General features: G+C 32.4%; 1 protein-coding gene across 1 annotated transcript in view; it reads left to right on the forward strand.

Annotated features, from left to right (window-relative positions):
* Window positions 1-680: 680 nt before the first annotated feature.
* The window catches only part of LOC106467368 (A-kinase anchor protein 10, mitochondrial-like), a 28480-nt gene continuing 12784 nt past the window's right edge, over window positions 681-16376 (forward strand). Inside the window, exons 1-9 of the mRNA XM_022395535.1 lie at window positions 681-713; window positions 3159-3552; window positions 6783-6881; window positions 8155-8239; window positions 9989-10112; window positions 12343-12479; window positions 13623-13767; window positions 14296-14404; window positions 15542-15725. Of these exons, the coding sequence (XP_022251243.1) occupies window positions 681-713; window positions 3159-3552; window positions 6783-6881; window positions 8155-8239; window positions 9989-10112; window positions 12343-12479; window positions 13623-13767; window positions 14296-14404; window positions 15542-15725 (1310 nt within the window). The remainder of the gene's footprint in view (window positions 714-3158; window positions 3553-6782; window positions 6882-8154; window positions 8240-9988; window positions 10113-12342; window positions 12480-13622; window positions 13768-14295; window positions 14405-15541; window positions 15726-16376) is intronic.

Genomic DNA, 16376 nt, shown 5'->3' on the forward strand with positions numbered 1-16376 from the left:
AAACATGAAATTAAACTATAAAATATGTTGTGGTAATATATAGTTATTTATTGTTGACATGTTATTGTGCGATAGCTCTAATAATCATTGTAGAACAAACATGAAATTAAACTATAAAATATGTTGTGGTAATATATAGTTATTTATTGTTGACATGTTATTGTGCGATAGCTCTAATAATCATTGTAGAACAAACATGAAATTAAACTATAAAATATGTTGTGGTAATATATAGTTATTTATTGTTGACATGTTATTGTGTGATAGCTCTAATAATCATTGTAGAACAAACATGAAATTAAACTATAAAATATGTTGTGGTAATATATACTGTTATTTATTGTTGACATGTTACTGTGTGATAGCTCTAATAATCATTGTAGAACAAACATGAAATTAAATTATAAAGTATATTGTGGTAATATATAGTTATTTATTGTTGACATGTTATTGTGCGATAGCTCTAATAATCATTGTAGAACAAACATGAAATTAAACTATAAAATATGTTGTGGTAATATATATACACAAACACAATGTAAGTTTTGCTGCACAAAGGTTTACCAAATTGATAAAATTAAAGTGGTAAACATATGATTCTCAAATGTCTAATGCTGAAAGAAACTGTTTAGAAACTATAGAAATCATCAAAGAAAATGACCTCTCACTAAACTGTGATAATGGCCCTAGCAACATCAGCCATATTTGACAAGGTCTGTTCACCACTTGTCATATCCATCACGTTTAAACCTTGTGTCTTTTGTCTTTGTAACTATATATAAACCCTGCATTGCTTAATATACCTGAAGGAAACAGATCATGTCGAAGCATGTTTGTGTACAATGTAGATAATGCAATATACAGTTTGACAAAATGTACTTAAAATGTGATATGAGAAATGTATATATTAACAGTGTAGTCAACAGCTTAATGTACAAGATGACAGTGTATTCATTATATCAAATAAGTTAAAATTTTGTCGTGGACCCATTGAAGGATATTTGTTTCATATACTCCTGAGTTTGAACTGTACATTATTGATATCTGTTGAATTTTTTTTTTTAAGCTGGACTGATCAGATCATGAGTTCTAAACTGAGTGACTTGTTGGTACATTGCAGTGTAGAAGAGATTAAATATTGCCTATAAAAATTGCTTTTAGTAGGCAGTGTTTACTATCCTTCTAACAGCACCTAATAAAATCAGTTTATAGTGAGATTAGTGTGATTTTCTGAATCTACAAAGGCTATGTTTGTAGTGCAGTGTATACACATTTGTTGGAACGTACATAAATTTTGGATATGTGAAATTTAACAATGATTTATTTTAAAGTAATACAAACCTACACAGCCTACCAGTAAGTAAAACTAAATCCCCTGAGAATACAAATTGACAACCTTCATGACATCATATGCATATCATCCAGTGCGTGAATACAGGTATGGCTCAGTAAAGGACAGAATAGAGCCACTTCATGAACTAAAAGGTTTCCTGGGGGATGTACCATATTTTCACGAGGTTGTATAGTTGGACAGTTTGAGGATGGTTAGTGTACAGTGAGAAATTGATGGATCACTTGAAATACTGCTGTCCACAGTGAATAGGGTGACAGTGCAGTTCCGGTTATGTCAGGAAAAAACTGTTTTTTCACAGTCTAGGTGCCACAAACCAACACAATAAACGTTTCATACGGTATAGAGATTTATGGAAAAATTGACCATACAAGATGGCTGTTACTGTTGCATGACAGGTGCAAGTGTAATCTAATACTAACAGAAATTATCTTAACAGCATGGACTACAGAAGTAGAGTAGCTAGATGGATGCTGCTTGTTACTTGTGGCATACAATAGTAGAGTAGCTAGATGGATGCTGCTTGTTACTTATGGCATACAGTAGTAGAGTAGCTAGATGGATGCTGCTTGTCACTTGTGGCACACAGTAGTAGAGTAGCTAGATGGATGCTGCTTGTCACTTGTGGTATACAGTAGTAGAGTAGCTAGATGGATGCTGCTTGTCACTTGTGGTATACAGTAGTAGAGTAGCTAGATGGATGCTGCTTGTCACTTCTGGTATACAGTAGTAGAGTAGCTAGATGGATGCTGCTTGTCACTTCTGGTAATATTGTATATTGATAATGGTGGGTATCACAGATATTTTTACATTATCCTGCCTTTTTGGACACTATTTGTTTTCTGACAGGTCCACATTTGTAAAATTCTTGGACAGTTTATGTATCTAAGTTTGGCAACTGTTTTCTCAGGAACATTTTGAATTATTTACTAGCCATGATAGGATATAGCAGTATTTTTGTTATGATGTGGTTTGCCATCTAGGATGCTGGATGATCACAACTATAAAGGGATGGTCACTGCAATTATTGAGCGAAATCTTTAATTGTCTATGCCAGTGACTAGCTTATCAGACTAGGCAGTGTTTTTATGCATTTACAAAATGATGACTTGAAGGTCAGGGCATTACCATTCTCTCATGACAAGTCCAATCACCAGATGTGAACCCCAGCGAGCATTTGTGTTTCATTTTCAATCATTCTCTGTAAAAGTATCCCAAACATCCAACTTCAAGAGCACCCTCATTCCAAATCCTTCCCATGAGTGAAATGTAATCCAATTGGTCTGTTTACTTATTTATAGGCCTCATATTTCATTTTAATGTACTTAATTATATCTAAGAAGCACCGATAAACTATGTCTTTCCCTCGGAGAAGATTTAAAAAAAAAACTTTTGTGTAAATCTAATTATTCTACTGAAAACATAAAATGGTAAGTGTTCATACTATACAAAATCTGACTTTACCTGTAACATCAAAGGTTTTATATTGAATAGAGTTCAGATGTTTAAATAACAGTTCTGTAGTCAATCAGCTTTAAAATGTTTGTTATTGGTCTAAATATAAGCTAAAAGGTTAAAAGATCTTGAAAAGGAATTTGAATGCAGCATTCAGTGACTCAACCAAATAACTGAAGTTTTTCAACAGTGACTGAGAACCATAGAACATAACATTCTAATTACAACGTTTTTGTGATTTATGGCTATTTTATAAACTTCTGTAATATTATGTTAAGAATACACAGAAGGATACCTTTTTTTTTGTTTAATAATGTGTAGGTTTAACGCATACCTGTATTTTATTTTTCAGAGGCAAGATGAAAACATAGTGCATTCCCAATGTGAAAGAGTACAAAGTGGAACTACAAACATCACAGTGTGCGATTCTGTCGAAGTTCAGCCTTGTGTCTTCCAGTCGGATAGTGATAAAGGATCACCAGTTAGTTCCTGTCAAGTTGCTAGTTGTGATTCAGACTCTGGAAGTTCACGACAACTTCACATTTCAGAAAAAACTAGTAAAACTATTGAAATTAGAAATTCAGATTCAATTACTTACGATGTAAATACTAGTGTAAGTGTTGAATGTAGTAATACTGAAGGTACTGTTTTAAGTTGTGAGGATCGAGAACCTAGACCTAGTAAGTCACACCATAATACACCACATCACAGGCCAGATGCAGTGAAGGGGGAACGAAGGAAAAATAGTGAGTACGATATATAAAAATGTACCAGTTGTATTAAAATGATAATACAATAATATAGTTTTTAACTTTCGCTACGACGTGTAAAGTTGCCATTTAATCTTTGTTAAAGAGGATTTATTAGAGAAGGTTTGATATATTAACCAAAATTCAAAGTTGTTTTGAAAATATGAATAATAAATCTATAGAAAAAATTATAACTACTTTTTTTTATAACCTAGTCTATTGTATTAGTCATTTTTCCTGGGGTTGTAATTAACAGACCTGATACATGTGTCTAAGTGTTTACTTTAAAACCATATGGCTAAATTATGTGAATTTGTGCTGCTTTGGAGTTTTGTATTATATTATGTGCTGTTAGGTTTAAATTTCAGCCATTTTTATGAGATGGGAACCATTTGCATCATGTAAGTAGGTGAATGTACAGTTATCGTTACAAGACCCTAACGTACAAAAGGCACAGGAGTAAGGCTGTGAAAAAGAGTTAATAAAGTGTAAGGCAGTGCACATATACAAATAGAAATCTTGATATATAACTGAAATCCTAACATTATATGCACAGTAATCAATTTGTACAATTAAATACGGCCTTATTCTAGTATTTTGGGGAACAATTAATTATCAGATTATTTACTTATACTAGTATGTAATATGGTGGTAATAATAATTATTATTATTTCTTATCTCTTCTCAGGGATGTATTAAGAATTTGCTGCCGGTGTGAAAAGTTTGTAGTAAAATTATCTTTTTTCACTAACAGTTTACATGTAGGCTATATTTTCCTAAAACCATTTTCACTAGCAGTTTACATGTATGCTTTATTTTCCTGAAACCATTTTCACTAGCAGTTTACATGTAGGCTATATTTTCCTAAAACCATTTTCACTAGCAGTTCACATGTACGCTTTATTTTCCTAAAACCATTTTCACTAGCAGTTCACATGTACGCTTTATTTTCCTAAAACCATTTTCACTAGCAGTTTACATGTATGCTTTATTTTCCTGAAACCATTTTCACTAGCAGTTTACATGCACGCTTTATTTTCCTAAAACCATTTTCACTAGCAGTTCACATGTACGCTTTATTTTCCTAAAACCATTTTCACTAGCAGTTCACATGTACGCTTTATTTTCCTAAAACCATTTTCACTAGCAGTTCACATGTAGGCTATATTTTCCTGAAACCATTTTCACTAGCAGTTTACATGTAGGCTATATTTTCCTGAAACCATTTTCACTAAACTATACACATTCACAAAGGCTTTCAAATTAATTAATAGCTACAATGCTTGAAATGTGTGTAATTAAATTAACAAATGCTTTACATTCAAACAATAAACCCTTACCCAGCCTTTACACTCTTTCTTCTAGCCATGATTTCAAACTTTTCATTGACATTTTAATTTGGCAATATTTTAATGAAATTTATTGAAACAATTTTTATAGTGTGTTGTGAGAAGCATCATTCGTGTAACAGAAATTGGCCAGGTAAAAAAAAAAGTTTGTTTCGTTATATAAAATATTCTATCTGGTTGTGTTATGCATGTGTTTGAAAGTGGTCTTCGCTTAAAATAATATAAAACGACACTTGTGTGAAACACCTATTTACAATTAAAAGGAACAATTGTACTAAACTAAACGTGAGAATTGTTATTACCACTAATCGAGAAGTTTTATTAGCAAGAACTTCCTGCTATTTGTTAAAACATTCATGTTACAAAAAAAAATGCATTTACATGTGCTGTATTTAAGGCGTTGTTAAAACGCTACTGTGTACAAAAGGGTCTGTTACTGTATAGGAAGACATATGTTGGTGGTTGGCCTTTGGAATGGTTGCCTTTAGATTTAAGGGAAGGCTTTGTACTAACCATTTGAATAATAGGAGCTGGCTTTGAGTGTTTTTATTATTTAGTTTAATTTAGCAGATAGGATGACCTAGATGAAACAGATGGTACCTTTTTGTCCTTTATTGTTATGTTATGAATGGCTATATGTCAGTATAGAAAGTGTCTGTTACAATGGATATATATACTAATCTGTTTATCATTTGTTACAACACTCTGTACATTGTATATTATAGAAACAAATTCCTGACAACCATTATCAGGTCTTTTACTATTAGAATTAGGCCTGATTTCACTCTGAATTAAAAAACAAATTCCTGATAACCATTTGTCAAGTCTTTTGCTGGTAAAATGTGGCTTGATTTCACTCTGATATACAATAATTCTCACTCAAATCATGCATGCAGTGTTCCAGCTTACCTTGAATTTCAACCCCTTAAAACTACTTTCACACACACACACACACCCCCACACACCCCCACACACAAATTTGGTTACTTAAGAAACATTCTGTAGAAATCTATCTAGAGACTTGTATCTGTGAGTTATGATATTGTTTTAGATACACCCAAACAAAAACGTAAACTTAAAAGCTGTGTTATTACTTTAGACACTCCTATACCTGAGCTGTAATGTTTCTGTAGACACCCCCAAACTAAAGGTATAGACTCCTATACCTGAGCTGTAATGTTTCTGTAGACACCACCAAACTAAAGGTATAGACTCCTATACCTGAGCTGTAATGTTTCTGTAGACACCACCAAACTAAAGGTATAGACTCCTATACCTGAGCTGTAATGTTTCTGTAGACACCACCAAACTAAAGGTATAGACTCCTATACCTGAGCTGTGATATTTCTGTAGACACCACCAAACTAAAGGTATACTTATGATCCTAAGCTATATTATGTCTGTAGATACCCCCGAGCTAAAGGTAGACTGATATTTCTGTAAATATATCCAAACTAGCAGGTAGACGCTGGGAATCATGGTGGAGCAGCTTGATATACTGTTATTTAAGAATCCAGACGGTGATTAACCATCATATAGTTGAATCACCCTATACTTTTCGTCATAATGAAAACTTTATTTTTACTGCACATTTTCAGTTCTTTAATTGAATATTACAACAGGCAGTTGTGAATTGTGTTTTAGGAGCAAAAAACTCCATATAGAAAAAAAAAGCAGGTCTTTAACAGGGTGAAAAGCCAAGAGTGGTTCATTTACAAGATTAGTGTGTTATGATTTTTCAAAAGAAAGATCATGAATATCACCTTCAGTAGTTTTTAATTTATTACTTAACTGTTGGCAAATTATATTCCAATAATTGTTTGATCCCTAATTTACTTTGTTCGATATCGTCAACAGCAATGTATGTTGGATTTGCAGGTCTAGAAGAAGATGCCATCCATATTTATAGCAAGTATATAGCTCAGGATGCTCCTCATTCAATAGGCATAACTCACGAGCTACATAATCAGATTATTGGTGAGTACAGCATTATAAAACATAGAAAAGAAACGTATTGTTGATAAAATATTGAATTTATTTACCAGAAACCATGGGCTACTTGGTTATTGATAAGTATATACATCCTAACAATATATATGTGCAAACAGGTAATAAAGGTAATGTGTGTATCAACAAGTAATACATGACTTCCATGTGCATGATTTTATTAGTCAAAATCTTATATTTTTACATGTGAGAGAATACTAATAAAACACAACATTTCCTTGTATATGCATATAATTAGTGTACTTTACTATCTTCGACCTATAAAGGAGGATGGAAATATCTCTTGCTACAAGCAAGTCTTTTTCCATTGTTGTGAACCTGCATGAGATCTAACAGTGGCCAAAAAACATACCGGACATGCTTTAATTGATGAATTTTGATCAGACCCTTTCAAGATATACAACAGTGGCAAAAAAAAACATACTGGACAAGCTTTAGTTGATGAATTTTGATCAGACCCTTTCAAAATATTCAACAGTGGCCAAAAAAACATACTGGACACGCTTTAGTTGATGAATTTTGATCAGACCCTTTCAAAATATTCAACAGTGGCCAAAAAACATACGGGACACGCTTTAATTGATGAATTTTGATCAGACCCTTTCAAAATATTCAGCAGTGTCAAAAACTAATGCTGAATATGCTTGTTGATGAATTTTGGTTGAACTTTTCTGTTTTACTGATTACTATCTATTTGTGCTGCGTTTATTAAGATACATATTTCCCTGACATAGAAGTTGATATTGCTAATACAATAATGGCCATGTCACGTTTTTCTCATTTAATAATAACACATATTATTAAAACAAAATGTAACGGCCTTGTGGTGGAGCTGCAATTAAACATTACGTCTCTGGCAGAACTGAACTAGGAATTGTGCTTGGGTCCAGAATAAATGTTATTTTTATGTTTCTTTAATAAAAACATGACACAACTACAGTTTTTTTTTATATAGCATGCATATAAATTTTCTTTTGAAATTTTGTTATCAGGTCACATTTAAGAGTGTAGTAAAAGTGTTATTATTATTATTATCGAAGGCAGTATTTGGCCACATAATTGTTTTCAATAATTAGCTCTCAATTGATACATAATTATATTTGGTTGAAGAGTTAATATGCTAAACATTTAATGTTTTCTTGTAGATCATCGATTAAAAGATTAGGTTTTAAAGTACATGTGTACCGACCATTCTAGTTCCAGATTCTATAAATTATTTTTTTTTTGCTGTTCTTTAATCAAGGTAAGATATGTCAGGAAGATGGTAATATTGCAGGAGATACTTTTATTGATGCTCAAGCCTTTGTAGTAGAGAAAATGGAAACAGAGTAAGTATGTCTTTTGAAATTATTTTCATTACATTTCTTGCCATATTTGGTTTTTGATTTTTAGAGCTGTTTTAATAATATGAGTCTCGTATCTTGATAATTTTCATTTAAATAGCGATGTCCGATCTGGACGTATGTAAGAACTTTATGTAATTTTTCACTGTTATTAAAACTAAGGTTGATTTATTTTATTTAAATTTAGAAGCACGTTTATTTGTCCATATCTTTATGTTAAAAGATAGTTTGTTTTTCCATTCATTGACATTTCAGTGGTTTTTACTAACTAAGAATTCTATTTTTGGAAGACATATGCATTAGAACCACCTGTTTATTGTGCTTTTGTTTTTAATTGTAATATAATTATATAATGGCCGAAGTTGAGAGGCCCTCAGAATCATTGTTGTTTTTCACAGTAATAAATTAACGTGTTTAATTGTTTAGATATGAAAGTTGGATTAATTTTGTCATTAGTGTAAAGCAGGTCATATATTTCTCCGTATGTGTATGTATTTGTGTATTTAAGACTTGATAACGAATAACCCACTTTTTAAAAAATAAAAGTTTTGAGACGGCTTTACTGGGTAATGAAAAACTTTATTATAAATGTACAATGTTTCGACAAGATTATGTCATCCTCGGGGTACCATAAATATATTTTTTAACTAAAGATTTTTAAACGCAGTAATCTGACAATTGATTATACATTTCTCTCAGTATTTTTCCATTATAAAATAATAGCTTTGAAAAGGAGATAATATTTATAACAATGCATTTATACTGGATGCTACATGTATACTACCATGATCAGTGTATGTTATAAGTGTATGGTCTATTGTTTTGTTTTTTTCTTCTACCTTATCCAGCGATAGATTAAGTTAACTTCATCAATGAACCACTGTTTTTTTATTGTGATTATTTAAATATTCCCCGTTCCACTAAATATGCTCGCCCTTTCAGCTGTGGGGGCATTATAATGTGACGGTCAATTCCACTATTCGTTGGTAAAAGAGTAGCCCAAGAGTTGGCGGTGATGACTAGCTGTCTTCCCTCTAGTCTTACACTGCTAAATTAAAGACGGCTAGCGCAGATAGCTCTCGTGTTGCTTTCAAAACAAACAAACTTAAATATTTTCCCCGAGATAACTACAGTAGCAAATGAGTAGCATTATTAAGTTATCAAAACAAAATGATACTGGCAGAAGATATTTTACAGAAAATTGCTGTATTTCTGATAATCAGTTTTCAAGGTTTATTTTCGAACACAACAAAATAGATAACTTTACAGAAGACTAATAAATTTGTGCAAATAATTAGAAATGTTTTTACGTACTTACACAGACACACACCCAAAAATAGTGTTGTTATTATTATGGCCTCCTGGTGACTCATTGGAATGTGTGAGGGCTTATAATGCTAAAAATTCGATGTTTGATACCTATAGTGGGTACAACAAAATTACTCTATTTCTGTAGCATTTTACTTAACAACAAACAAACAAATACATTATAATTTTTCTCAAAAAATAACCAAATTAATTTTCTGTGAAAACAGTGTTACAAGATTTAGATTGTATGATTCTGTCTACGTTATTCAGAAGACCCAAAGTGTTTTCAAAATTACTAATTTTATCATTTGTCTAAAATACAAATTTGCTGTAGAATCTTCAAAATTTGAAAGATACCGAGCGAAATCTTGTAGCGTTTACTTGTACAGTTGTATTGAACATCACCTGACTTCTTGTACTGCACAGGTATTTTCCGGACTTCCTTCGGAGTAATTTTCACTGTAAATACCAAGTTGACGTCCTCACCAGTGGTAGTGTCTACTTAGCTGACATTCTTTATAATGACACTGCCTTGTTCTACTTCATGGAAGTGAGTAGTAGTAAAATATTATAATGATATCTCGTCAAAATACATTTAGATATTATATGAAATGGAAATCAATAAGTGGTTGTGAATAATACTTGATATGGTGTATTATTTGACATAAAGAATGGAGAAGTATAAAGTTTACATTGATCATTTTCAAACGCTCATTCAATATTTTCAATCTATTTTACAATATGAGAGGTTTCAGTAATACCTGTAACTAAGCACATTATTATTGTCTTTAAATATTACCTTTAAGGTCAACACTTTATATTAATAATATCAGTATTACCTTAACTTACCACATTGTTGTTAATGTTCAGTATTGCCTTAACTCACCACAATGTTGTTAATGCTCAGTATTACCTTAACTCATCACAATGTTATTAATGTTCAGTATTACCTTAACTCACCACAATGTTATTAATGCTCAGTATTACCTTAACTCACCACAATGTTGTTAATGTTCAGTATTACCTAAACTCACCACAATGTTGTTAATGTTCAGTATTACCTTAACTCACCACAATGTTATTAATGTTCAGTATTACCTTAACTCATCACATTGTTATTAATGTTCAGTATTACCTTAACTCACCACAGTGTTGTTAATGTTCAGTATTACCTTAACTCAGCACATTGTTGTTAATGTTCAGTATTACCTTAACTCACCACAATGTTGTTAATGTTCAGTATTACCTTAACTCAGCACATTGTTATTAATGTTCAGTATTACCTTAACTCGTCACATTGTTATTAATGTTCAGTATCACCTTAACTCACCACATTGTTATTAATGTTCAGTATTATCTTAACTCACCACATTGTTATTAATGTTCAGTATTACCTTAACTCACCACAATTTTATTAATGCTCAGTATTATCTTAACTCACCACAATTTTATTAATGCTCAGTATTACCTTAACTCAGCACATTGTTATTAATGTTCAGTATTACCTTAACTCGTCACATTGTTATTAATGTTCAGTATTATCTTAACTCACCACATTGTTATTAATGTTCAGTATTACCTTAACTCACCACAATTTTATTAATGCTCAGTATTACCTTAACTCATCACATTGTTATTAATGTTCAGTATTACCTTAACTCAGCACATTGTTATTAATGCTCAGTATTACCTTAATTCATCACATTGTTATTAATGTTCAGTATTACCTTAACTCAGCACAATGCTATTAATGTTCAGTATTATCTTAACTCAGCACATTTGTAGTAATGTTCAGTATTATCTTAACTCAGCACATTTGTAGTAATGTTCATTATTACCTCTAACTTAATACTTTAATGGTAAGGTTTAGTAGAACCACTAAATTAATACATCATGTCACTAAGGTTATTAGTACCCATAACTTATCACATTGTTAATAATGATCTTAGTACTTATTAGTTAAGTTCAATAGTACCTCTACATTAGTACTTCTTTGTAAGGTTCATTAGTACCTCTGTATTAGCTCTTTATTAGTAAGTTTAATTGTTACTTCTATGTTAGTACTTTATTATTAAGGTTTAGTCATACCTCTTAATTACCACATTAACATGAAATTCATTCTATTTCATACTTTACAGATTTGTTTTATTGTAAATTATTTATGTGTATAGAAAGTTTGGGTGAACAAGTGATTTCGTATAGTACTTCAGACTATTTGTACAGAAATGGAAGTTGTCTGAAAAGGATACTAGTTCAGTTGTTGTGTACCTTACTTAAGCTAAATATTAGCTATAATTAGTTCAGTTGTTGTGTACCTTACTTAAGCTAAATATTAGCTATAATTAGTTAAGTTTGTGTACCTTACTTAAGCTAAATATTAGCTATAACTAGTTTAGTTGTTGTGTACATTATATAAGCTAACTATTAGCTATAATTAGTTCAGTTGTTGTGTACGTTACTTAAGCTAAATATTAGCTATAATTAGTTCAGTTGTTGTGTACCTTACTTAAGCTAAATATTAGCTATAACTAGTTCAGTTGTTGTGTACGTTACTTAAGCTAAATATTAGCTATAAAAAGAACTTATGAACATGAAATTAATTTTATTTTTCATGAAATGTTTGTCAGGCTTATCAAGTTCAGTTTTTAGAACTTTATTCCAAGACTTAAGTCTCAGATGTGCTATTCTTCATCTTTAACTATACCAAAATGCTATTTGTCTGTTGCTAATGCTGTAATGGAATAGTTGGAATAATTTGCACAAATTTTCTGTATCTTTAGTTCATGGAACAAGAATCGGCTCATCATCTAGTGGACTTCCTACTCATGACTAGAAACTTCCACAACCAGTTGTTGCATCAGGGGGCAAAGTATGATGGTGCACAGGCTCAAGATGATGCGATGATCATTTATGACAAGTAAATTCCTTTTTATGAAATTTCAGTTTAACAGTTGAAAAGTTTTAAAGCACAGTTATGACTGGAAATGAATTAACTGTAAAACAATGAAAACATTACTTTTGCATTACCTTACAGGATACACTATAGTTACCTTTTGTAAACATCAAAATGGTAACAAGTTGGACATGATAGAAACATCAAAACGGCAACAAGTTGGACATGATAAAAACATCAAAGTGGTCAACAAGTTGGACATGATAAAACATCAAAACGGCAACAAGTTGGACATGATTAAAACATCAAAACGGCAACAAGTTGGACATGATAGAAACATCAAAATGGCAACAAGTTGGACATGATAGAAACATCAAAACGGCAACAAGTTGGACATGATAGAAAAATCAAAATGGCAACAAGTTGGACATGATAGAAACATCAAAACAGCAACAAGTTGGACATGATAGAAACATCAAAACGGCAACAAGTTGGACATGATAAAAACATCAAAATGGCAACAAGTTGGACATGATTAAAACATCAAAATGGCAACAAGTTGGACATGATAGAAACATCAAAATGGCAACAAGTTGGACATGATAGAAACATCAAAATGGTAACAAGTTGGACATGATAGAAACATCAAAATGGCAACAAGTTGGACATGATTAAAACATCAAAGCGGTAACAAGTTGGACATGATAGAAACATCAAAATGGCAACAAGTTGGACATGATTAAAACATTAAAATGGCAACAAGTTGGACATGATAGAAAAATCAAAACGGCAAGTTGGACATGAAAGAAACCACCCAAAACACAATTTACTAAAGTAACACACCATCTTCATTAATACCGAAATTGAATATTAAATACTAACACTGAAACTACATTGAATAAAATTGATGTTTATTTTTATACGTTTCATGTGATGATATATAGAAATTAAGCTGAAATTGTACCTTTTAGTTAACTCTAAGAACACTTTCAAGTATCCTGAGTTTGTTGTTTCTTCTGAGCTCTGCCAACAGTCTTGAAATAACCAATGCTGATACCAGTGTTACAGATGTTAGCACATGACTTTCAGTGCTGATTTTATGTTTTCACGTCTTGAAAATGAGTGTGGAGAGATATCTAATGGTAAGATAATTTTTTTCTTTCTCAGGTATTTCTCTCTGCAGGCCACCAGCCCACTTGGTTTTAGTGATGAGATCAGGTTCCAAGTAGAACAGAACATCTGTCGGGAGGAAGGTCCGCTTCCTGACTGCTTCTTGAAGCCTGTAATGATCCTAATGCAATACATAGAGAAGGTATATTAGAATAGCATCCAACAGATTATTCAACTTCAAAAACAGGTTTATCAGAAATTGTGTTTTTCGTTAGTAAATGATTCTTTTTTATCTCAGATATTAAACCTATTTAAGCCATATTCAAACTAGTACAAATTATTGTGGAAATAGTGTCGTCATCATTGAACCTGTGTGTGTGGTTTTTACATACTACAATTTTAATTTAAATAAATTTCTACTTGGCAGGTAAGACAAACCTGAAAAGTTAGTGTTTGACTTGGAGGAAAGTTAGCTATATTTTCTGTATGATTCTCTGCACAAGAAACTTCCTTAGCACTAATAAGTATACATGTACATAACTTATCATGTATAATACTTACAAGTGTGTTATATAAGAAATGTATTTTCTAAAATTGCTTGCTGATTATTGTTTATTATAAGATTTATTTTTCCGGATTATTTACAAGTTAAAGTCCATTGTCAGAGGGGCTTTGTGTAGCAGCATTAGTCAGGTAGCTAGTAACATTTGTAACACTTGCTTCCCATCAGTTGTATCTCCCTCATTTCCTTGGAAGTCAGCAGTATGTCAAGTTCTTGACAGAATGCATTAGCACTATTCAGACAGGAAACGATTGGCCAGGAAGGAGAAAACGATCTGGTGAGTTTTTTAGTTAATTCCTAGAAACAATAGCTATATTATGTTGTAGACTACGGTTAAAAGTTAATACTAGGCTACATTTATAATAATATTTGCAACTTTCCTGTAATTTTTCTTCAATAGGAACCTGATAATTTCAGAGATCCCGTGTTTAGTGATTTGGGAGTTTCTTGTTTTTCTGATATTTTTACATAACATACAAAACAGTCATTTTCACTCTCCATGTAGGAGAGGTTATATTTTGTGGTTTACTAACTTCACCTCCTTGTAATTAAGGATGTTACAAAAGATGTATGTGTATTTTTAACTTCTCTTCACCATCAGCCATCAGTGGGCTCTTTTCACAAGAGAAAATAAATTACAGGATCTCAGCCTATCCTTGTAAGATAACCCTTCCATCACTGAAATCATCCTGTTAGCTCTCCTCTGAATGGTTCCTACCTACCCTCTTAAGATAACCCTTCTATCACTGAAATCATCCTGTTAGCTCTCCTCTGAATGGTTCCCACCTATCCCCTTAAGATAACCCTTCCATCACTGAAATCATCTCGTTAGCTCTCCTCTGAATGGTTCCTGCCTATTGCCTTAATATAACCCTTCCATCACCAAAATCATCCTGTTAGCTCTCCTCTGAATGGTTCCTACCTACCCTCTTAAGATAACCCTTTCATCACTGAAATCATCCTGTTAGCTCTCCTCTGAATGGTTCCTGCCTATCCCCTTAAGATAACCCTTCCATCACTGAAATCATCCTGTTAGCTCTCTTCTGAATGTGTCCCACCTATCCCCTTAAGATAACCCTTCCATCACCAAAATCATTCCATTAGCTCTCCTCTGAATGTGTCCCACCTATCCCCTTAAGATAACCCTTCCATCACTGAAATCATCTCGTTAGCTCTCCTCTGAATGTGTCCCACCTATCCCCTTAAGATAACCCTTCCATCACTGAAATCATTCCATTAGCTCTCTTCTGGATAGTCAGTATTTTTTTTGGTAAGCAAACCACAAATGTACACAGTAAACCAAGTGATGTCTCACCAATGATTTTTCTGTTTTTATGAGGAAACATCTTATAGGTTATGGTTTAGAATGAAGGTTTCATTTGTTATCAACATTATCTTGTATTATCACTTTCAGGGAGTGACAGCAGCAGCAGTGAACACAGTGTTAATATCCATACAACCAACACACTCTTAGCCATGGGTAGTAAACATGTGAACCCTAAATCGAAGAATGTCCTTGATAAAATTGGACATCAGGATATAAGGATAGACACAGGACTTTTTGACCCAGACTTCCTTTGGCAGCGACAGCTAGCTGGGTAAAAGGTTTTTTGTATAATCTTATCAAATTTTGTAACAGTCAGTATTTATATATGATAAAAATGTGCTAATTAGATATGGTTTACATTGCTTTTCTCTGTATGTAAAATTTACACATGTGGTTATGTCACTCATGTAACTGGTAAAGGATAATTCAGACCATACGTAACTGTTATAGGTGTTTTTTAATTAGAGTTTTAAGCAGTTATTTTGCCTTGAAATGTGTACATATGGGGAAGTTCTTAAAATATGTGTAGCAAGGATAGGGAGAGAAAAGGTTTGGGGAAATGTAAACATTTGTGTAGCAAAATAGAGTGAAAAGATTTGGGCAGGTGTAACAACTTGTGCAGCAAGATAAGGAGAGAAAATATGTGGATAGGGAAGAAAATATTTGGGGAAGTTTAACCACTTATGTAGCAAGATAGGGAAGAAAATATTTGGGGAAGTTTAACCACTTATGTAGCAAGATAGGAAAAGAAAATATTTTGGAAGTTTAACCACTTACGTAGCAAGATAAGGAAAGAAAATATGTGGGGAAGTTTAACCACTTATGTAGCAAGATAGGGAAGAAAATATTTGGGGAAGTTTAACCACTTACGTAGCAAGATAGGAAAAGAAAATATTTTGGAAGTTTAACCACTTACGTAGCA

Source organism: Limulus polyphemus, unplaced genomic scaffold, assembly GCF_000517525.1.
Source record: "Limulus polyphemus unplaced genomic scaffold, Limulus_polyphemus-2.1.2 Scaffold2588, whole genome shotgun sequence".
Taxonomy (NCBI): Eukaryota; Metazoa; Arthropoda; class Merostomata; order Xiphosura; family Limulidae; genus Limulus; species Limulus polyphemus.